The 25,089-nt window shown below is 38.8% G+C and overlaps 1 protein-coding gene across 4 annotated transcripts in view; it reads left to right on the top strand.

The window, feature by feature from the left end:
- Edem3 (ER degradation enhancing alpha-mannosidase like protein 3) overlaps nt 1–25,089 on the top strand; it is a 69,743-nt gene that overhangs the window by 26,346 nt on the left and 18,308 nt on the right. For all 4 annotated transcript variants that reach the window (XM_031384620.1, XM_031384635.1, XM_031384637.1 and 1 more), the window contains exons 7-13: nt 1,939–2,073; nt 4,586–4,691; nt 15,827–15,924; nt 17,793–17,918; nt 18,096–18,179; nt 19,219–19,302; nt 20,070–20,194. In XM_031384620.1, coding sequence (XP_031240480.1) covers nt 1,939–2,073; nt 4,586–4,691; nt 15,827–15,924; nt 17,793–17,918; nt 18,096–18,179; nt 19,219–19,302; nt 20,070–20,194 — 758 coding nt within the window. The remainder of the gene's footprint in view (nt 1–1,938; nt 2,074–4,585; nt 4,692–15,826; nt 15,925–17,792; nt 17,919–18,095; nt 18,180–19,218; nt 19,303–20,069; nt 20,195–25,089) is intronic.

The following is a 25,089-nucleotide window of genomic DNA, read 5'->3' on the forward strand; positions in this document are numbered from 1 at the left end:
CCCTCTCTCCCCCTCTTTCTTTCTGTGTGTGTGTGTGTTAAAAACTCACATATAAACCTTAGTCATACATTGGAATAATATTTCTTCAAAGTTAATTACATCTTCAAAGCTAATACTCAGGTAAATCTCATTGTTTGACTATTACTTGGATTTCATCATCTTATTTTCTTGAGAATTTGATACATGAGTACTCTGCTTACATCATTTCCACCTCTCCCTCTGCAGCTCCTCTCATGTCCCTCTTTTCCCTCTTCAACTCATGACCTCTTAAATTATTGTTACATATATACACACATATATATGTAAAGGGACCCTGTTGAGCCCATTTAGTGTTCATATGTGTATTTGACTAGGGCTCACCACTTGGGATTGAATAACCTCTCTGAGCAGTCGTTAATTTTCTGTAGTTCTTCATTTAGGAATAGGGTCTTGTAAGATTTTCCCATCTATGTTGCAGCTATATTGACTGGGCCTGGGCACCCCATGGTCATTTGTTCTCTGTATTTTTATCATTGTGGCTTTCCGTAACGACCTCCATCTGCCCCAAAAGACGCTTCTTTAGTGAAAGAGAGTAAGAGTTATGCTAATCAGTGGGAGTAAGGGTGAGGATGGAGAAAGCTTGGGGAGTTGTACTGGTTTAGGAGAGGCAATAATCATTTCTCTTTTAGGGTCCATTACCTGAGGAGCCACTTTTTAAAATTTGCAGCTACTCCCAACTGACTGATACTTTATTTCCTTTATTTTAGCATTAGTCTTGTCCATCCTCTTTTTTGCATGTATTTTTGACTTTCCATTATTATTAATTCTCTGGTTTTATATATATCCTATTTATTCTGTCAGGATTTTAAGCTCCTTGAAGGCAAAGATCCATTGCTTTGTTTCTTAGCACATATAATACAGTGGTTCTTAACTTGTGGGTCGCTACTCCTGGGGCACTGAGCAGTCCTTTCCCAGAGGTTGCATCTCAGATATTTACATATTACAGCTCATAACAGTAGCAAAAATACAGTTGTAAAGTAGCAATGAAAATAATGTTATAGTTGGGGCTCACTGCAGGAGGAGGAGCTGTATTAAAGGGTTGTAGCATCAGGAAGGTTGTGAAGCACCGATATAGAGTCAGTGTCCTCAGTGATGTAGCCACTGGTGAATTCCACGTGCTCCTTAGGATGACTCCATACCCATATGGGCAGCCCTGGATAAACTCAGTGAGTCACAGAACAAAACTAAATTGCATGGTAGAGACTGGTCAGATGGTTTAGTCCATCAAGGCTCCTGCTATCAGGCGTCCTCAGGGCCCACTTAGAGAAGGCGAGAACTGGTTCCCCCACATTGCTCTGTGACCTCCACATGCATGACACTGCATGCATGCTGCCTTTGCCACACACAATAAATAATGAATACAGTAGAACAAAGAATGAGAGTGGAAGGAGGACTTTCTAGGGGGAAGGAAGATCGGGGTGGAGAGGAGTGTGAGCAGAACGAATGTATACCTATAGAAATGGTCAAAGAATAAATTAATTTATAGAAACCTATAAATTTTTAAATCTCTTCTAAATATATACCATTAAATCAAATTTTTCTCTCTGAAGGACTTAACACTGTACTAGTTCACAAATTTTTAATTAAAGTTAGTTTCTTTTAGATTACAGCTAATCTAACCTGTATTCTTCTAATGATTATATTGTTATAATGTTGTATTATTACATCATTAAGAAAGAAAATAAATGAGAACTTATTTACCCCATAAGTTCTGTATGCTTGGAATATATTTTCCTAGATATTCATTGGAGAGCCACAGACATCCTCAGATTGACGTTCACTGTTCATTCAATTCATGAATCATTTTCACAATCTGATAAAGTCTTGATTGACAGTGAGAGACCATAAATTCATTTATTTCTTGGTAGTTGCTCATGGTAACATTCTCATCGTATTTAGATTAATTTAAAGTTTGGCATCAGAAAACCAGAAGCCCGGACAGGAACCGAGACGGACACCTGTACAGCCTGTGCAGGCACCTTGATCCTCGAGTTTGCTGCATTGAGTCGATTCACAGGAGCAACAATATTTGAGGTTTGCTTTCATGACCTTTGATCTCCTGGGGTTTGGGATGAGAGACTTTCTGTTTGTTTCCTTTGGCTAAGGATTAGGATTCTAACTGTAGGAGTACTGGTACTTCAGTGGTACAGGCATGGAGGTCATGGTGAGGCAGCTGCGTTAGATAGAAGTTCACTTTTTTTGTTTTGTTTTGTTTTGTTTTTGGTTTTGGCTTTTTTGAGACAGGGTTTCTCTGTGTAGCTCTGGATGTCCTAGAACTCACTCTGTAGACCAGGCTGGCCTCAAACTCAGAGATCTGCTTGCTTCTGCCTCCTAAGTGCTGGGATTAAACGTGTGCACCACCACCGCCCGGCTATAAGTTCACTTTTTGTTCACAGACCATAAAGTAAAAATTTAGTTTTCTTAGGAGATTGTTTAACTACATCTTTTAAATTTGATGACTCCTTGTTAGCACAGATGTCCTGGTATCTGTATTTATTTAATAGACTTCCAAATGGCTGGTTATATTTCTAAAACCTTCACAAATCATTTAATAATGAAGTTTGTCTATAAACCTTGATCAAGAGTCTAATATATAAATTTGTTTATTTCAAAGGAAATGTTAGTCACTATTCAAAAGACTTATATTGTCCCACATATTTTATTGGGGCTCATCTTTATCTTATATTAAAAAGTTCTAATGTAGGGCTGACGAGATGGCTCAATGGGTTAGAGCACTGTCTGCTCTTCCAAAGGCCCTGAGTTCAATTCCCAGCAACCACATGGTGGCTCACAACCATCTGTAATGAGATCTGACACCCTCTTCTGGTGTGTCTGAAGACAGCTACAGTGTAATTATTTACAATAATAAAAAGTTCTAATGTAATTATTTATTGTAATTTAATTATCATTAGATTTCAAGAGTTAGTTATATGCCCACTTTATCAAACATATGACTTAGGCAAATACTTTAAAATCATAGGATGGTCACATGGCCAGGGTAGAAATAGGGACCATACGGCACCATTAGAGATACTGGATCAGGATGTGAGCGCAGCCAGCATGAAGATCTTGTCTGCTGTTGTCTGGGTGTGAATGGATGCCCGTATGCTCATATGCCTTGAGGACAGATCTATCAGGTGTTATTGGTAAATGTTTTAAATTTAAATCTTAAAATATACCTTTTTGTCTAGTAGTTTTCCTTCATTAAACATATAGGCAATTGTAATACATTTTAATATAAACTAAAAACTTTCTGAGATATTGATGCATTTATAGGCAAAAATGAGTTTCAGTGAGAGAAGCCTGTAGTGTATGGGTGAACAAATGTAATTGGATTTAGAACCCATGTCTTTACTGTTTTCATTGGCATATTTTGTTTTTCTGAGTAAATGTTGAAAAATCATGATTTTTAAAAATCTTATAATATGCTTTTAACAGAGCCTTACTGTTAACAGGGTCTTGAGCTGTAGTCTGTTTTTTTTTAAGTTGATGTGAAACCACATCTATGCTCAATGACTTGTTTTTGTCTCTCTCTCTGAGAAACTGTTGAGAAATTGTGACCAGTCATGGTATGACCCACAATACCCAGACTGTTTTCCCTCTGACCCATGTCAGAAAAACTTTGCTGACCCTAAGAGATCTTGCATTAGTGTCCTACCATTACATTTTAAACTTTGGCTAAACCTGTAGTTTTACTGTGCTTGTTTTTTTTTTTTTTTTTCTTTAAGCTGTAAAATAGGACTAGAGAAATATAATCAGTATCAAGGTTTCCAGATTTTAAAATCCACCACATAATTATAGCTGTGATCTGCTTTGTTGAAATATAATTACCATGCAAAATTATCATCAAGAATATAAATGAGATTTCTGTATTTCTGTATCGCCAAACCTACAAAGTAACAAATTAGGATTAATGATTTTTTTTTCTTACAAAGCTAAAGAAGTTCACACCTTAGAAGTAACTTAGAATTTTACTGGAAGCTCTCCTTTGCCAGTCCACTTGGAACATCTTTTATTGAAAGCTAAGAGTTTTATAAGAAATCATTTCGATTTAATATCCAGTAAATAAAAATAAACGAACCTTGTCATAAGATTTACATTTTATATATATGTATATATATATTAGTACACAAATAAGTCCTCAGTAGCCTAGTTGATTTGCTGATTTTTCACTAATAAAATTATGTGTCACTTATAAAGCAGTATCTGAAATGACTTGGAAAGAAGCTTGCTGCTTCAGGATATTTCTACTTTGCACTTAGGTGGTAAGAATTATCTTAACAAGTGTGTGTAATTATGTCAGCAGTTAATATAATAATTTATATATGTATGTGACCCATGCTACAAGGGTAAATGGCCATGGGTATTCTCCATGTGAGATCATTTAATCTTAAGTGGTTGAAAGTGAGCCAAGGCAAAATTTATAAGTGTTGTCTTAAGAATTTTGCTTAATTCTTAAAAGATCCTGTGGCTCTTTGATTTATGGATTTCCCACTCTTTGCCAAAGACAAAATTCTTTAAATATACTTTTGTTTTTTAATTATAGGAATATGCAAGAAAAGCTCTTGATTTTCTCTGGGAGAAAAGACAGCGAAGTAGCAATTTAGTAGGCGTGACTATCAATATCCATACTGGAGACTGGGTGCGCAAAGGTATGCAAGCTGGATTTTTAGACCCAGACCTTTACATCCTCCGGATGGTTGGTAAATGCAGTATTTGTGAAAATAATAAGGATAGCATGGTCCATAAACTTAGTGAGTATAGCATTAACAGGTGCAAGGAGAAACGAGACACCCAGTTGATTTCCTTGAGGACTGAGGAGTCAGAATACTTTGTCTCACCACGGTTTAGTGGATATATTTAGTAATGTTGTTGCAGTCTCCCCTCTCCCCATCGTGTGTGTGTGTGTGTGTGTGTGTGTGTGTGTGTGTGTGTGTGTGTGTGTGTGTGTGTGTGTGTGTTTTCTACCTCTAGAAATAGACTGCAGCATAGACTCTGGAGTCATATTATTGGAATTTAAGTTGTATGATCTTGGGAAATTATGTAACTTATGCTCGTCTATATCCACCACTGTAAGATGAGGCATTAGTACTACCTCAGAGTTCCTGTGAAGGTTAAATTACTTGACTTAGAATCCCCAGGGCAGTCCTGGCATGTGTGCAGTGTGCACTTACTGTGAAAAGTCTCTGTAGTCCCTCTGACTAAAGTTATTTACTAAAGAAAAGTTATTAACTTTACTTCTGGAATCTAGCATGAGGAAATAATACAAACACACAGGAAATTTGTTTCCATAGATAGCCATCACATATTTATTTATAATACTGGAAAACAGAATTAAGTGATAATAACATAGTAACTTAGAAATTTATATTCTACATGTTGCAGTACTAAGTTTTTAAAATTAATTAGAATCAGGGAAAAAAACATAACCATATTATAAGCAAATAGTATTGGGTATCAGATAAAGAATATTTAAGACTCCCCTACTAGACAAGCACTGAGGAATGGAAAGACACTGGAATGTTACTAATGAGGTCATCTTTTATATTTCTTTGCTTTACAAAAGGCTTGTCTTGTTTGTCAATAAATAAAAATTGAGTACCTGCACATAAATAAAAATTAATGAATTTATTAATCTGACAATTAAATGTAATGCTTATATTTAATATTATACAATTTTTTGTTCCTTCCCATATTCCTTCCCTAACCTCCCTCTTCTGTCTCCCTTCCCATTTGATCCTTCCCTGTCAGCCCTCACCCCTCATCCTGCCCATTTATAACTGTCTCCCTCACCCTGCCTCCCTCTTCTGTCTCCCTTCCCATTTGATCTTTCCGTATCAGCCCCCCACCCCTCACCCTGCCCATCTATAACTATCTAGTTCCCCTTTTTAGGGTGACCCAGTTCTCCACTCAGTCCCTTAATCTATACCTAACCTCTGAGGTTATATGGATGTAGTTTACTAATGGAAGACATATCAGCTAGAATCCACATATAAATGAACACATACCATATTTGTATCTGATGTATTTGAATCTAGGGTATCTCATTCAGATGATTTTTTCTTTTTTTTTTAATTGTAAAGAAAGATTAACAATAAAAATATATAAAATATACACACTGCAATATTTTAAAGAGAAAAATTTTTAATGTTAATAGCTGTCAGCTTTAATGTTAATCTTTGTTGTGTCTCAGGCATTGTGCCAGTAATTTTATTTGTAGTCAGTGTTCTGGTTCCTGTTTTCATCCCAACGTGTCCTTAGTTTTGGCTTTGTAACAGTGTTTCAGATTCTTTGCACAAATTTGGGAGATGAGCCTCCATCCCAGATGTCATGAGTTAGAATCCTACCTAGTGAGAGAAGCTTGGTCTATGGAAGCAGAAAGAACTCTGTGGTTCCCTGACCCTGCTAGGTCTCCATTAGACTCAGTTCCAGATCCTGTAAAGATGGATACAGCTAATTCTTTGAAAAAGTGCCAGGAAAGTATTTCCTCTGAAGTCCATCAGTCCACATGGCAGCTCGTGCTGGGAGGAGGGGGAGGGACGGCAGCTTTGCCAGCAGAGCCGTGACTGCAGTAGGTAGCCCCAGGGTCTCGTGCCTGGAGAGCTCCTGTGGGGTGTGAAAGTGGCCCGTGCCCCATAAACCCCTCTAAGTGCTGTGGATGATTGCTGGCCCAGAGATGCCACAGAAGTGGACTACAGCAAGGCCTGGCAGGACCTGCATTATTATTTGAGAACCCACAGAGAGGTAGGCAGGTGGCCATTGTGGAAGTGTACACCCACACACTAATATGCAGTCATTAATCCTATGCTACTACACGTTTATAATGTGTGTCTACACTGTTGGGTGGGAATGGTGATTTTCTTCTCTGTTTGTCTTATCATTTAGAACAATTTTAAATTTAAATATATTTTGATCATATTCTTCCCCTCCCCCAACTTCTTCCAGATCATCTCCTCATCCCTATTCACCCAGCTTTAAATTCTTTCTCAGAAGATTAACCAAACTCCAGTACTACAACAAAACCCTAGAAAAACAAAATACAATACCCAAAAAGGGAAACAAAACCTGTAACAAAATAAAAACACACAAAGAAACTGCATAGTCTATTATTCCTTTGTCAACTACTCCTGAACATTTGAGACCTGTCTTGGTGTGGTTAATATACCCAGGTTTATTGGTTTTATTAGTTTTTGTTTGTATCTAAAAAAAAAAATACCCATATTTTGCTGCAGGAAATATTAAAAATGATCACCCCACAATCTCTCCTGCTCTGCTGGGCCTCAGTCCTGCTCTAATATGAGTACTGGCAGGCCACAGCCCTGTGTCCTGGCTATGTCCTAGCTATGTCCAGGGGGTGAGTCTCGCTCCATGTGTTCTCACCACCGTGCTATTCTCTCTCAGCTAGCGAGTTCATCTTGCTTACATGCAGTGCCCCACACACCCCACAATCAGTCATCTTAGCACCTAGCTACCCAGTAGAAACATGACTCTTAAGGTTAATTATCCAATCCGGTTTATATATCAATAAGATCACAGTTTACAAGATGTCAGTACAATAATTTCAGAGCCAAATGATAAAGATAAATCTTTAACCTAATAATTAATCTTATCTAATTGTAAGCTGTGTATTCTAATCCAGCTACTATGGCTGTTTAAAAGCTCGTGGGATCAGGGCCACCTTCCTGTTCGTCTGAGGCTTTGCTCTGCTTCTCCGACCTCTCTCTCCCAAACTTCTAGCTCCACCTCTCTACTCCTGTCCAATCACTGGCCTGTTACTGCTCTAATATTATTGGACAGAGAAAAAGCTGCAACAATACTTAACTAAATAGTATCTGTAATTATTAATCTGACAACTAAAATAAGTGTAATATTTATATTTAGTATTTATACAAACTTTTCTAGGTTTGTTTAAACAGTCCCTGATAACTTACTTTATAATTCTGCAATTTTCTGTAACTTTTTTTTAGGTTCTCATAATCTTCTTGAATTCCTTGTAATTCCTGATTTATGGCATGGTCATGGGTTCAGGCTCAACCCGTTTAATTAGTCCTCTTTAATCCCAAGCGCCTCTAAGCAGCATTGCAGCAGTGGCTTCTAGACACAGTCCTGTTGTGTGGACCTTGTTCTGCTCTGACCTTTATGCTGCTGCCTCCCTCCAAGTGATGAACCCCTGGTTCTTACAGTTCGTGTTGCTTTGCTTTCCTCTTAATGAAAAATTTCACATCTAGCTATTTCTAAAAAATGTATATTTTTTGTTTAAGCTTCACTAAAGTATAGCACATTGTATGACCCTGCGAGACTTGTTTTGCTTAACAGTACATTACTAAGACCCATCCTTACTGCAATGTGAAGTAACTCACAGCTGTGGAATGCTACCATAATAAACCAGTTAATGAACACTTGAGTGTTTTCAAAGATTTTACTGATGTGATCATTGGTATTAGTAATGTTGTGAAGTTACTCCTTGTTCACGCATACGTTTCTCTTGGCTATATATCTAGGAGTAAAAATTGGAGATAATAGTGTAAGTTAATGTCCTCTGCTTCAGGATGAGTTCTAATTCTAATCTCTTCTCTTCTATGTACCTGACTAGCAGTACATAAGAGAGCTGAGTGCTGGCATCTCCTCTAATACTATATGGCCAGCCTTTAAAAGTGTGAGAACACTTTAAGAGTACAAAAAAAAAAAACAAAAAACAAAACAAAACAAAACAAAAAAAACCAAATAAATAAGCAAGCCAAATAACATCATGATATCAAACTAAGTGAGTGTCAAAATGCCACCCCATGTGGTTTAGGGGTTTTTGTTGTTGTTTTTTGTTTGTTTGTTTTGGTACCAGAGAATCAAATCCAAGCCCTCACCATTTGCATTTTGGTTGGATTGTGATTTAAAAATTGCAGAATTGCCCTACGACATTGCTGCTGTTTGTGAGCCATATGCCTCTGTGTGCCCTCTTCCAGCTTATGGTGCGTGCTCTCCCAGGATAGTCTTTTCCTTTATAATGTTACTCTCACCAGCTTTTCTCTGATTGACCCTATTTTGTTTTAAGAACATTTCCTTAATATGATAGTAATAGTTTCAAAACTTTGATAACTAAAATCGATATTGTTGACTATGTGAAGTTGATTGGTATGTGTAACCTGAGACACACTGCTGTGTAGGAAGTGTCAGCTGGGTTTTCACCTATCGTTTTCACTTACACCTGTGACTCGGTGGTCTGTTCAGTACCTATATGCTGGTGCCTGCTCTAAAATTTACCAGGTGTTCTTTTTTTGACCTAAAACATGGACAGTTTTTGAAAATGTTTCTTATGGATTTAGGAAAGAAATTTTTCCTAATTGTTATTTGAAAATTGTTAATTATTATTGTACATGTCAGTTTTCTCAGTTAAATTTTTGTTTTATTGGTACATTTTAATTGAACAAAGTAATGGGCTTCACTGTGACATTTTCATGCACATATACATGTCATGTTCACTCCTCTGTCACTTTCTTTTACCCCCTCCCTCTTTCCTCCTCCTCCTTCATCCCTGATGGGCTCCCTTTACTGTCTGGGTCCTCTTCCACTCCCTGCACATATCTGGTTTCCACATGTGATAGAAACCATATGATTCTTGTTTTCTAAATACCATGTCTTAGTCAGTGCTTAATTGCTGTGTAGAGACCACATGACCAAGGATCTTATATAAAAGAAAGCATTTAATTAATTGGGCTTGCTCAGAGTTTCAGAGGCTTAGTCCATTATCACCATGGTGGGGAGCATGGAGGTACACAGGCGTAGTGCAGAGTAGCTGATAGTTCTGCATTCAGATCCACAGGACTTTGGAAACATGAAGGCCCACCTCCAGTGACACAAGAAGGCCATACGTACTCTTCACAAGGCCCAAACTTCGTGATCTTTCTCAAATAGTTCCCAGTGACTAAGCATTCAAAAATATGGGCTAATAGGGATCAGTCATTCTTATTCAAACTGCTATACAGCATAAAATTAATTCTTTGTGGCTGAGCATGCTGAGCACACACACACTTTTTTGACTTCATTTATTTATGAGCACCTAGATTATTTCTGTAGTTTGGTGATGGTGAACAGAGCTGCAGTAGATATCAGTATGTGGCTATCTCTATTATGCGCCAGCTGTGATTTATCAAATATATACCCCGGAGAGCATCATATGGTAGTCCTATTTTTTTTATGCTTTATCTTCTATCTCCTTTTCTCCCTCTCCCCCTCTATCTCTGTCTCTGTCTTCTATCTCTCTCTGTCTCTTTCTTCTGTCTGCCCCCCTCCCCAAGCATGAGGATAATTTAATTAAAGTTTCAAAGAAAAACCCCAGGGCTGACAAGCTGTAAATCTTAGCAGCTGCCTGGAGGAGGGAGATTTTGAAGGGGAAGAGAAAAGCTATGCCATTTGAGTTAAGCCAGTGTGAAAGTTAGCCACATGACAGACAAGCTGCCACATGGCAAGGGGGGAGCTTTACAGAAAGAATGCAGCCCGGTGTGTTAGGAAAAGCATACTTAAACAGAGATAGAAGAAAGGAAACGCACAAAAACTCCATGGCTGTGGTGCTGTGACAGTACAGAAGGTAGGGGCTCTTACTAAAGGGATAACTATTCCTCCCATCTCTTTAGTATGGCTTAAGGCAAATCAGCTATTGTAAGGGGTGACATTTTCATCAGTTGATTTAACTCTTAAGGAAGGAGTCTATACCCAGGCAGCTCAGGACAGGAAACCCAAATGAAGCAATTTCAGATATGCCCTTGGTTTTCTGGCCAGGAAGTATCGGAAGAGAGCTCTGATTTCCTAATTTTTTCCCAAATGAGCACTTCTGTCTTGTAGACACAAGAGTGGGACTAGAATTCCAGTCAGACACTCCTCCCATCTGGTGAACAGCTTTGAAATGGCCTCTGGGTTCTCATGGTGAAAATGAGCTTTATCTGCTCTCTAGCTTCAGCTAGCTATAAGTGGTTTTAGGGTATGTCTTCAGAAAGGGGAATATTATAGTCGTGTTGGATGCCCACTAAGGGAAAGATATTTTCTTCTGGCTGGAAGAGTGGAATATTTATACTAAGTTTCATAGTGGCTGGGCTAATTTACATTTCTACTCAAATGATCAATAATATATAGACTGTACTAATTACTTGTTTGCTTAACCTGTCAAAAATTAAAGCAAAAATCAACAAAATAGATAAACCCTTAACCAGACTAACTAGAGGGCACAGAGACAGTATCCTAATTAACAAGATCAGAAATGAAAAGGGAGACATAACAATAGACACTGAGGAAATCCACAAAATCATGAGAGCCTACTACAAAAGCCTACACTCAACAAAACTGGAAAACCTGGATGAAATGGACAGTTTTCTAGACAGATACCAGGTAACAAAATTAAACCAAGACCAGATTAATGATCTAAACAGTCCCATATCTGCTAATGAAATAGAAGCAGTTATTAATAGTCTTCCAACCAAAAAAGCCCAGGACCAGATGGATTTAGTGCAGAGTTTTATCAAACCTTCAAAGAAGACCTAAAACTATTCCACAAAATATTCCACAAAATAGAAACAGAAGGTACTCTACCCAATTCGTTCTATGAAGCCACAATTACTCTTATACCTAAACTACACAAAGACCTAACAAAGAAAGAAGACTTCAGACCAATTTCTCTTATGAATATCAATCAAAAATACCCAATAAAATTCTTGCAAACTGAATCAAAGAACACATCAAAATGATCATCCACCGTGATCAATTAGGCTTCATCCCAGGGATGCAGGGATAGTTTAATATTCAGAAATCCATCAATGTAATTCACTATATAAATAAACTCAAGGGCTGGAGAGATGGCTCAGCCGTTAAAGGCTAGGCTCACAACCAAAAATATAAATAAACTCAAAAAAAAAACAAAACACCACATGATAATCTCATTAGATGCTGAGAAAGCATTTGACAAAATCCAACATCCCTTCATGATAAAAGTCTTGGAAAGATCAGGAATTCAAGGCCCATACCTAAACATAGTAAAAACAATATACAGCAAACTAGTAGCCAACATCAAACTAAATGGAGAGAAACTTGAAGCAATCCCACTAAAATCGGGGACTAGACAAGGCTGCCCACTCTCTCCCTACCTATTCAATATTGTACTTGAAGTCCTAGCCAGAGCAATTAGACAACAAAAGGAGATCAAAGGAACACGAATTGGAAAGGAAGAAGTCAAATTATCACTGTTTGCTGATGATATGATAGTATACTTAAGTGACCCCAAAAATTCCACCAGAGAGCTCCTAAACCTGATAAACAACTTCAGCAAAGTAGCTGGATATAAAATTAACTCAATCAATGGCCTTCCTCTACACAAAGGATAAACAGGCATAGAAAGGAATTAGGGAAACAACACCCTTCACAGTAGTCATTCTTGGTGTAACTCTAACTAAGCAAGTAAAAGATCTGTTTGACAAAAACTTCAAGTCTCTGAAGAAGGAAATTGAAGAAGATCTCAGAAGATGGAAAGATCTTCCATGCTCGTGGATTGGCAGGATTAATATAGTAAAAATGGCCATCTTGCAGAAGGCAATCTACAGATTCAATGCAATCCCCATCAAAATTCCAACTCAATTCTTCTCAGACTTAGAAAGAGCAATTTGCAAATTCATCTGGAATAACAAAAAAACCTAGAATTGCCAAAACTATTCTCAACAGTAAAGGAACTTCTGGTGGAATCACCATCCTAGACTTTAAGTTGTACTACAGAGCAATTGTGGTAAAAACTGCATGGTATTGGTACAATGACAGGCAGGTAGATCAATGGAACGGAATTGAAGACCCAGAAATGAACCCACAAACCTATGGCCAGTTGATTTTTGACAAAGGAGCTAAAACCATCCAGTGGAAAAAAGACAGCATTTTCAACAAATGGTGATAGCTCAACTGGCAGTTAGCATGTAGAAGAATGCAAATCGATCCTTTCCTATCTCCTTGTACAAAGCTCAAGTCCAAGTAGATCAGGGACCTCCACATCAAACCAGATACACTAAAACTAATAGAAAAGAAAGTGGGGAAGAGCCTCGAGCACATAGGCACAGGGGAAAATTTCCTGAACAGAACACCAGTAGCTTATGCTCTAAGATCAAGAATTGACAAATGGGACCTCATAAAGTTGCAAAGCTTCTGTAAGGCAAAAGACACTGTCAATAGGACAAAACGTCAACCAACAAATTGGGAAAAGATCTTTACCAACCCTATATCTGATAGAGGGCTAATATCCAAGGTATACAAAGAACTCAAGAAGTTAGACTCCAGAGAATCAAATAACCCTATTAAAAAATGGGGTACAGAGCTAAACAAAGAATTCTCAATTGATGAACATCGAATGGCTGAGAAGCACCTAAAGAAATGTTCAACATCCTTAGTCATCAGGGAAATTCAAATCAAAACAACTCTGAGATTCCACCTCACACCAGTCAGAGTGGCTAGGATAAAAGACTCAGGTGACAGCAGATGCTGGAGAGGTTGTGGAGAAAGAGGAACATTACTTCATTGCTGGTGGGATTGCAAACTGGTACAACCACTCTGGAAATCAGTTTGGCAGTTCCTCCAGAAACTGGACATAGTTCTACCGGAGGACCCAGCTATACCACTCCTGGGCATACACCCAAAAGATGCTCCAACATGTAATAAGTACGCATGCTCCACCATGTTCCTGAGAGGCTCTGACAGTACCTGAATAATACAGATGTAGAGGCTCACAGCCATCCATTGAACTGAGTACAGGGTCCTCAAATGAAGGAGCTAGAGAAAGGACTGAAGGACCTGAAGGGTTTGCAGCCCCTTAGGACGAACAGCAATATGAACTAACTAGTACCCTAAGAGCTCCCAGGGACTAAACCACCAAACAAGGAGTACACATGGGGGACTCATGGCTCCAGCAGCATATGTATAGCAGAGGATGGTCAAGTCAATCATCAATGTTAAGGAGAGGCCCTTGGCCCTGTGAAGGTTCTGTACCCCAGTGTAGGGGAATGCCAGGGCCAGTAAGTGGGGGGTGGGGTGGGGTGGGGAGCAGGGGGAGGGGGGAGGGAACAGGGGTTTGTTATTGTTGTTTTTGTGTATTGTTTTTTGGAGGGGAAACTGGGAAATATGACATGTAAATAAAGAAAATAATAAATGAAAAAAAAGAATTAAAGTAGATGATTTCTAGCAAAGATTTTTATATGTGTTCCATTGGGTACGAGAGGTGCATTCATTTCAAATTGCTGTCTCTTTTTAGCTCACCCCTTTGCCACTATGTAATGATCCCCTTGATTTCTTATCCTGTGTCTGAGTCGCTGCCTCTACTTTGTCTTGTAGTGTTTACCAGACACACCTCTCCCCATCCTATGCAGGTGCTTACGCTGTAAATGTGTTGCTTATACTATTTGTACATATCTTAATGGCTGTTTACCTCTTCTCATATATTAATATGTTAATATTTTAATACATATAAGTTTATGCTATGTTATTTCAGTATGTTACATCTTTTCTAGTTGTTTCTTATCCTCTTGTTTTTGAGCTCTTTGTCTCTAAAGACAAACCGAATGTGCTCTCTGATCTCTTTGTCTCTTCCTCAATTTTTTCCTGTTATGGCAATCATTTTGAGTATCTGTATGGTGTCTCTGTTTTCTTTTGCGGTTGTTGTTTTCTCTCTCGTCTCTCCCCTCTTATGCTCCCTCCTCCACTGTTTGAATAACAGCAAGCTTCAATGAGGTATTTACTTATTTGTACTTTGAGTATTGCTTAAAATACATGAATTGTCCCATAATTAACTAAGCTCTGTATTTATGGATTCTGCTGCATTATTCAATTTCCTGCACATGGAGAATATTCAGGGAGAAAATTTACATCTGTTCTAAACATCTAGATTTATTGTCTCTAAACAGTACATTATAAAAAGCATGTATATAGCTTATACATTGTACTTTGTGTTAAAATGAATTTGGAGATTGCTCAAAGCATATGAGGCTATGCTAGTTTATATTATTAAAATCCCCATGAGTCTTGAAACCAAGTGTTGAGATAACAGAGGTGATTGTACGGCATACTAAATTGTGTGCGGTAGTGTTCCCTGGGTACCAAAGCTGTGTTTCTATAGTTGTTGATTATTTTAATATTGGACTGACAGCTTAGCTGTATGTAATTCTTGGCTTAAGTTACATTCCATCAAGTTTTTAAAATATAATTCTTTTGTTTTTCAAACATCCTGTTAAAAGTGTGATATTGTTCTTATTTCTGTGCCCTTATGTTGTCTGCCCTTTCTTTCTGGAAGATTGTAAATAACAAAAACAATGAAAAACTTACGAAAATGTTGTTATAACTAAAGTATAAGCTTTCTTCTTTCCTTCAGCATTTTTTGGGCCTTTTAGTTTAAAATACTTTGAATTGCTAAAATTTGGTTTCTATTTTTTTTTAGATATTTCAATTTGTGATTTGATATCACTGTTTACTGTCCTCCATATAGAATAGACATGGTGATAGCTCTTTTTCTAAATAAAAAACATTGTAACCAATTTCATATAGCAACTTTTTAACAATAAATTATTATCAGCAAGGGAGCTGTTATTCACAAAGCAGATAGGGTTGTAATTGTAGAGATATGCAGTTGTTACAGTAGAGTTTCATGTTGGTGTGTAATTTCATGATGTGCAGTTGTTACAGTAGAGTTTCAGGTTGGTGTGTGATTTCCTTCTGCTGCACGTGTCTGAAACTATGCACTAGTTTAACAAAGGACCACCTTTATGTGTCTTTCCTATAGATAGTGGAGTTGGAGCAGGGATCGACTCATATTATGAGTATCTGTTGAAAGCCTATGTCTTGCTTGGAGATGACAGTTTTCTGGAAAGATTTAATACAGTAAGTTGATTTATTTTCCTATTAATTTTGTAGCTAATTTCACAAATTCAAGTTTGATGAAAATGTAACAATCTAAATGATGTTCTTAAAACAGTTTGTCTTAAAATGTGTTTTGTCAGCTCTCACCGATGACATTGGGCAAGGCAGTGAGCAAGTGGGACCCATCCACAAAATGGTCTCCTCATCTTTTATCAGAAAATTTCTAACTTTGGCAATGTATGTCAAAATAGGTAGATTTGGGTTTTACCCAGTCTTGTTTTGAACAAAGAAGGCAGTTACTGGAATGAGATACAGCTAGCTTTCTCTGTTTGGGTTCCAGTTCTAGTTGAAATGTTGGAAGTTTGGCCTAATCTTCGATCATACCAGCCAATCAGGGTTTGGGTAGTGCGTATACATTCCAAAAGATGGTGTCTTCAGAATGGACCATAAGAACCACACACAGAGGCTTCAGGGAAGGAGATAGTTGGATACACTGTGGGCTGTTTGTAATTGAAGCAAGCTAAGGTTAATGTAGCAAACTCATCAGCTATGGAATTATAGTTATTTAGACACAACTTCCCTTTCGTTTGCCCATCCATCAGTTCATGTGCATTTTATATGTGATATGTTTTGATAATATAGTTAAAAGTAGTAGAAAGATCTTGGTTTATATCCTGTTTGAGCAGCATACTGATTTTGTGAGCATCTCTGGTTGCCTTTTGTTTTGGGAGATTATCAAGAGTTTTTATTTACACAGTGATTAGAACATAGCTAACTAAACATTGCCAATAATAGCGATTAAATACCAGATGAGCTAAATTGGGGCTGAAGAGATGTCTCAGTGGTTAAGAGCACTTGCTACTTTGACAGAGAACCTGTGTTCAGTTCCCAACATCCACATGGCTGCTCACAACCCCCTTATCTCCAGTTCCCTGTGATCCCATGTCTTTGTCTGGCCTTTCCATGCACCGGGCATGCATGTGGTACACAAATATGCATTCAGGCACTTGCACATACACATAAAATAAAAATAAATGAAAAATACAAAATCCTAGTACTTTTGAGTACTTAAAAAACTGTCAAAGTAAGATTTTGTTTTCTTCTTAGATATGAATTAAGTCAGTAACTTATTTTCATTGGCTGATACTTGTCCTGTTTTCAAAGCTGAGGGATATATAGGAGAAGCTATTAAAAGAAGGGGAAAAGGAGTCTCCAGTAACAGAAAAGGCAGAGGTAGCAGACCATGAGAGTGGTAACAGTGACTCTGTGCAGTCGTTTTGGTAGTAGTAAGTACTAGAATATTGGGTTAGCTGAGAAGGGAGAAAAACTAGGTGAAGGAGAAAAACTAAACTCTGTAAGATGAAAACTATGATTTTATCCCAAGGGAACCAGAGAATATCATTGGGCCACATAGGTGTCCTAACCATGAGCTGATCACATAGTAGATAAAGATATTTAGATCTGTTTCTCAGAAGACCCTACCCTGCGTTTGCTTTATATATGTGTTCATATAGGCTCAAGTGTATGTGCATGTGTGTGGAGGCCAGAAGCTGATGTTGAATGTCGTCTTCAGTTGCTGCTTGCCTTACATGAGACAGAATCTCTTCACCAAACCCAGAGTTTCTCAATTTGGCTAGACTGGCTGTACCAGCAAGAGATCTTCCTGTCTCTACCTCCTAAGCCACTGGGGTTAGAGAATGGTGCTGCACCTGGCTTTTTTACATGGATGCTGGGTGTCTGAAACAGTATATGTATAATTTCTTTCACCTGAATATTTACATAATCAGTTGACATATAAGGAATTTATTTCTATATATTCAGATGTGATTATTTTACTGTAGCATATATCTTACATCTACTTTCATGAGCATTTTGTTATGATCTTTCAGCACTATGATGCCATAATGAGGTATATTAGCCAGCCACCTCTCCTACTTGATGTGCATATCCACAAACCAATGCTGAATGCCCGGACCTGGATGGATGCATTGCTCGCCTTCTTTCCAGGTTTGCAGGTGAAGAAACTCATATTCTTCATATTAGGATAGATTTATTTTTATTAAGTGCATTTCTGATCTCTAAAATCCAAATGATAAAAGTGATCATTTTAAAGTTGTACTAACCTTGTAATGTAATGGTTATAGATGAAATTAATTCATGCTTTACTAAATGATTTTGTTGTTTACTTCTAGGTCTTAAAGGGTGATATTAGACCTGCTATTGAAACTCATGAAATGTTATACCAGGTGATTAAAAAACACAATTTTCTACCAGAGGTAAGCTAATAATTGAAATTCTCCCCCCCCCACACACACACACATTGAATTTCTAATCTAAAACTCCACATGTCCAGTTACAACCATCTTTAACTCCAGTTCCAGGGGATTTAGCACAGTCATACACATAAAATAAAATAAAATAAAAATTAAGAACACTGTTGGCTGTTCTTGATTACATTCTAATTTTCAGTACCTCCTTGATTCATTTCACAGAGGATTTGACATTATTACAAAAGAAAATAGGCTGCAATAAAAATATATCCTTGAAAGTACTTGAAGAAGAACAGAAAATACATAGAAGAGAGTAAATTTTAAGTGTCCTCAAAAAATGTTAGATAATTTGATAAAAAATTAGATAAAATATATATGAATTGACTTGACTTAACATTTCACTGTGTGGGGGACATGAAAACAGTATACTGTGCACCATAAACACAGTTTTGCCAACTAGAGAGATTAAAAGGAAATGAGAGCAGCAGGTAAGCACCCATTCAGAGGGGAAGGACAGAAACAGAGGGAAATGCAGTTAGCAGCAACTTAGGATGGATTACTGCCACGACTGAATGTCATCATTGAGGTTTTCTGACTTTATTGTTGCTCCATTTGGTTATTTAAAAGGTACTATATAGGGCTGCAGAGATGGGCCGCTTGATGAAGGGCTTGCCATGCAAGCATGAAGGCCTGAGTTCAGTCCCTAGAACCAGGGTAGTGCACACCTGTAATCCCAGAGTCGGGGAAGCAGAGGCAGGTGACTCTCTGGGACTCACTGGTCCGCCACCCTACCTTACTTGGCGAGGTAGAAGGCACTGAGGAACACAAGGGTTGACCTCCGTGAGTACTTCTGTGATCATACACAGACATGAGTGTGCATACAGAAAAATAACAGACTTTCTAAAAATGAATTAGTATTTTAGTAACAATAGTATTCTATGGATGAAAATTTACCATGACTTGAATGTTAATTACTTTTACCTTTTATATATATTTCTTTGTATTCTAGAACTATTCATTTTTCAGTCACATGTTTTCTATACAGGCATTTACTACAGACTTCAGGGTGCATTGGGCTCAGCATCCTTTGAGGCCAGAGTTTGCAGAAAGCACCTACTTCTTATATAAGGTGAGATAACCGACCACTCTTGGCTTTTCCCTACATCTTGTTGTCTCTCTTGCTCTTTTATAATAAAATACAGTATTTATGGTTATAATGGTTAGATATATCATGATTTGCATTCATTTATCCCATGAAATTATAGAAAGATGTAAGATTTGATGTGAACTCCAATGCTTCCAAACAGAAGACATAGGAAATTGAGATACCAACTGTGCTATAAATTAGCCCCTTCTGAATACTATAAATATGTTTGCTGTAAAAAGAAAGGGTCATGAGAACAAAAAAGAAAACAAACAAACAAAACCCACCAATTTTACATTGAGGATCTGTATCCTAAAGCAAGTCTCTTCCCTTCAACCAGGGAGTTCTTTTGAGCATTTAGAAATGTAACTTAGCTGAGCAGTGGTGGTGCACGCCTTTAATCCCAGCACTTGGGAGGCAGAGGGAGGCGAATTTCTGAGTTCGAGGCCAGCCTGGTCTACAGAGTGAGTTCCAGGACAGCCAGGGCTACATAGAGAAACCCTGTCTCAGGGGGAAAAAAAAAAGAAAGAAAAGAAATGTAACTTAAAGGCTAAGGTTATGGTATCAGCTGTTTGAAATTCTATAAATCAGATCCATGGTGTATTTCCAAACCTATTTCCTGTGTAATATGTGCTGGGGCCCAACACAAGGCCTGGCATCTAGTAGGCGCTCACAAATTATTGGATGGATGAATGGGTGGATGGTAGCATATAAGCTATATCTATACATACATGTATTATCTTTTTTAATAGGCTACAGGAGACCCTTACTACCTTGAAGTAGGGAAAACACTTATTGAAAATTTGAATAAATATGCACGAGTGCCTTGTGGATTTGCTGCCATGAAGGATGTTCGAACTGGGAGTCACGAGGACAGGTAAACAAGTGCCATCCCCTTTCCTTAGCAAGGACACAACATACATGCAGGGACACTGAGTGCTAGAGCGGGTGACACAGCATATACATGCAGGGACACTGAGTGCTAGAGCACCCGGGGGTGACACAGCATACATGCAGGGACACTGAGTACCAGAGCACCCAGGGGTGACACAGCATACATGCAGGGACACTGAGTGCTAGAGCGGGTGACACAGCATACATGCAGGGACACTGAGTGCTAGAGCACCCGGGGGTGACACAGCACACATGCAGAGACACTGAGTGCTAGAGCACCCGGGGGTGACACAGCACACATGCAGGGACACTGAGTACCAGAGCACCCAGGGGTGACATAGCACACATGCAGAGACACTGAGTACCAGAGCACCTGGGGGTGACACAGCACACATGCAGGGACACTGAGTGCTAGAGCACCCGAGGGTGCAAACTTTAGTTCATTGTTCTTGTTTTATTTTTAAAAACTCTTTGATCTGCTTATTTAAAACAGTTTGAAAAGCTATGGTTTTGTTTTGTTTTGTTTTTGCCATAGTGCCTCATGTATAGTAGGTACTCAGATGGTTTTTAAGTAGTATATTACACATCAGAATCTGTTTTGGGAGACATTAAAAGCATTGTGTGCTGTGTTGTAATTTTTAAAAAATATTATGTAAGAGAAATTATCAAAATATTGAAAGACTGACCAAGAATTCAGTTAAGAATTCTTGGGCTAGAGAGATGGCTCACCTGTTAAGAGCACTGACTGTTCTTCCAGAGGTCCCGAGTTCAATTCCCAGCAGCCTGGTGGTACATCTGTAATGGAATCTGATGCCCTTTTCTGGTGTGTCTGAAGAGAGCTACAATGTACTCATATACATACAATAAATAAGTAATTCTTTTTAAAATATTAAACATCTGAAGGTATGTCCTTGAGCCCTTGAGTCAGTGAAGACAAGACATATAAACAGATTTTTCAAATATGTTGTAGATGCAAGATGGGAGGGGATGTTCACTGACATGCTTCTGGAGAATTCTGAGTCCTGACAGATGAGGAAGAGTTAGGAGACAAAGTGAAAAATTGTTTTAGGCAAAGAGACTGAAGACCTGAGGAACACAGTGTTCACACTCTCACAGCTCTGAGGACATGAGGAATACAGTGCTCATACTCTCACAGCTCTGAGGACCTGAAGAACACAGTGCTCACACTCTCACAGCTCTGAGGACATGAGGAACACGGTGCTCACACTCTCAGAGCTCTGAGGACATGAGGAACACGGTGCTCACACTCTCACAGCTCTGAGGACATGAGGAACACGGTGCTCACACTCTCACAGATCTGAGGACATGAGGAACACGATGGTCACACTCTCACAGCTCTGAGGACATGAAGAACACAGTGCTCACACTCTCAGAGCTCTGAGGTCATGAGGAACACTATGGTCACACTCTCACAGCTCTGAGGACATGAGGAACACAGTGCTCACACTCTCACAGCTCTGAGGACATGAGGAACACAGTCCTCACACTCTCACAGCTCTGAGGACATGAGGAACACGATGGTCACACTCTCACAGCTCTGAGGACATGAGGAAGACAGTGCTCACACTCTCACAGCTCTGAGGACATGAGGAACACGGTGCTCACACTCTCACAGTACTGGCCTTCATCCCTCTCTTAGAGTTTCTCAGAAACAGTTAACTAGCCTGAGGCTCCCTTCCCTGACTGTAGCTGATGAGGGAAGGCTGGGTTTTGGGGAGTGGACCTACAGACTACAGCAGAAAAGGAAAGCAAACACTTCCCGTAGTTCAGGTGCTTTTCTGAATACTTTATGTTTGACTCCTTTGACCTAGCAGCCCTTGGAAGTATAAACCCATCATAATCATCATTTTAAAGATTAACAACCCTAAAGGGAAATTAAGAGAATTGCTTCCAAGGCATGTGATAAGGCTAGGTGAGAATTGTAATCAATACATTGGCATAGACAACCATGTGATAGCAGCAGCCTATTCAAGAACAATATTTAAGCAACTACTTTATGCCAGGTACTGCACTTAAGTGTTAGTGTTGATAGATGAGATGTAGTCCTGACCCTCCAGTGCTTTGTGGTCGTGAGCAGGGTGGTTGTGTAGAGAGGTTAGAAAGGCACAATAAGTATCCTGCTAACAGGACACAGTGGGAGTTAGACGAGAGATAGGTCATTCTATTAAGAGCTTTCACGTTTCAGAATTTGCCGATTTCTCTCACCTGCTACCCACTGCTCCTTTCATGATGCTCTTGCTAGACTTGTTATTACTACTTTGCTCCTTTCTGATTATAGTCCAGGGTTTAGAACATCTCGTGAATTATATGCATTGGGAATATAGATTGGTGGTAGAGTTAAATCCTGGATTTCATCCTCAGCTTCGAAACAAAACTGTGCATGTATATGTGTGTATGTGCACACACAGATACACACGCACACGTGTATACACACACACACACACACACACGCATGCACACACGCACGTGCACACACACACACACACACACACACACTGTTAGCACCAATTCTACTCAGGCTATGCCCAGCACAGAAAATAGCACTGTAATGATGTGGAGTCATGGAGTCTTCATTATATTGTATTATTAACTGCCTTTATATTTGTTTTTATTTCAGTTGCTGTATTTAGTTGAATTCATATTGAATTTGTGACTGACCCAGCTTGTCTCACATACTGAGCTCTAGGCTGCTAATAAACATTTTCCACCTTGATTTTGAGAAGCTGACTTTTTTAAAGCATGAATTTAGAACTTTATATTTAGCATAGGGGATTTTCATTTTTGTTCCTAGACAAAGCTTTGGGACTATCATCTCAGGAGTCTTTTGGCTGAACTGCCGGTTTTCAGTATTTTAGAGAAATATCATTTCTTTAATTGATGAGGAAGAACTATGGGTTGGGGTTATGACCAGGCCCCCTACAAGGCACTTGAGAACTTTAGTGACAGGCTTTTTGCTTTGGGTGCATATTCCCTTACAGATCTACCGACATTATCCTGTAGTCACAGGCAACACACACACACACTTCAAGAAGAAAATATTTGTGTTTTTCTAGTGATATGTGATTACTAAAAATAATGTAATTGACAAAAAAAGAAATGAAAATCTTTTGAAGACCCTGCTGTAATGTGCCTAAGATAATGGTGAACAATTTAATTTGGTGGTCATGCTAGACATGGGCAATGCCTTTTGCATTTGCTTTTGTGTATATATTTCTGGCTTTAGATACAACCAGATCATCTGGAACTTATCTATGAGTGATCTCTTTTCTAAATGGTTACAAAACATGTTTATAATCAGTTCAAAGATTTGTTCAATCTTACTGTTCTTACTCACTAATCTACCCCTCAATCACAGTTCTCCAAGTAGCAATCAGAAAGGGGAACTATGGTAAGCTTAGTACAGACTAACAGGGCAGTTTTTTTCTAACAAGGTTTGCATCAAAAATGGGCCACAAGGTTTCAAAATATTATAACCAGGAGATGGCTCAGTGGGTAAAGTGCTTGCTGCACAGCCTGAGGGGTGTGTGATCCCCAGCATCCACCTAAAGAGTCAGGCCTGGCCATGTGTGTCTGTAAGCCCAGAGGTGCAGGGGCAGAAGCAGTGTACTCAGAGCTCACTGGCCACCTAATCTAACCAGCTGACTGGTTCCAGGCGTGGTGGAAAATTTTGTCTCAAATCGTAAGGTTGAGAGTGTTAGAACACACTGTGTCAGCCTCTTGATTCCCCATACACACCACACAGCTGCCAGATATATGTCAGCCTCTGACCTCCCCATACACACCACACGCTGTCAAATACAGTAAAGAGTAGCGCTGTGGTTTCACTCTCACACGGAAATCTGCTGTTTTGTTTCTTCTGCGAAACAGGAAACAGAAGTCACAGCCTTTAGGTAATGTCCCAGTGGCCAGCGGCCTCCTTAACAGAAGAGCTCCATCTTTAAAGCTCAGTTCTTCACCACTCCCTTCATCCTTAGTAATGCCCTTTCAATTTGCATTCAGTTTAGTGAGCATCACTGAGGACCTTACAATGAGCCAAGAGCTGAGCTTGTCGAGAAGTGTGATCGGATGCAACCTATTAAATAAACCATAGGCATTGGTTATAGTCAAGGCCTTGGTGTCTTGGTGCGGGAGGTAGTAAATTTACTTAAATTTGATATTGCAATTCCATCTCCTCCCTAAATACTCTTTTCCTGACATGTAATTTATTTAAATTTCTCTTTAAAATGTTGTAACATTTGTGAAGGTATGTCCTTACTTCCCTCTTTCTTTCTCTCCTCAACTGTATAGTAAACAAATAGATAAAAGCTCACAGGTCTGGGACGTAAGTATTGTACAGAGCTGTGACTACGGTCCTGGGGCTTTGTGTGGACTTCTGTGGAGCTTTTTATAAGTGAGGCCTTTAAAGTCTTTTCATTACTTAAATGCCTGCATAATAAATGTCATGAAAGTGACGTGTCTTATTCACGTGTTAACATGACTTGAAGATTCTTATGTGGGTCTCATTAGTAAACCTCATCTGGAAGTTTACTTAATGTCTTTGTGCCATATTCTCCATGGTAGAAAACCTGTTAAATGAGTAGTGTTGGGGCCGGTGAGATGGTTCAGCGGTCAGGAGTACAGGCTGGTCTTCCAGAGGTCCTGAGTTCAATTCCCAGAAACCACGTATATAGGGGTGCATGCAGACATAGCACATCTACATTTAAACAAAACAAAACATAAATAAGTAAATTAAAACAAAACAGAACAGAACAGTCAATTATGGCTTAGACCTTAATCCCAGCACTCAGGAGGCAGAGGAAAGCCACTCTGTGAGTTCAAGGACAGCCTGGTCTACAGAGAGAGTTCCAGATCCAGGAC

Source organism: Mastomys coucha, unplaced genomic scaffold, assembly GCF_008632895.1.
Source record: "Mastomys coucha isolate ucsf_1 unplaced genomic scaffold, UCSF_Mcou_1 pScaffold1, whole genome shotgun sequence".
NCBI classification, from domain to species: Eukaryota; Metazoa; Chordata; class Mammalia; order Rodentia; family Muridae; genus Mastomys; species Mastomys coucha.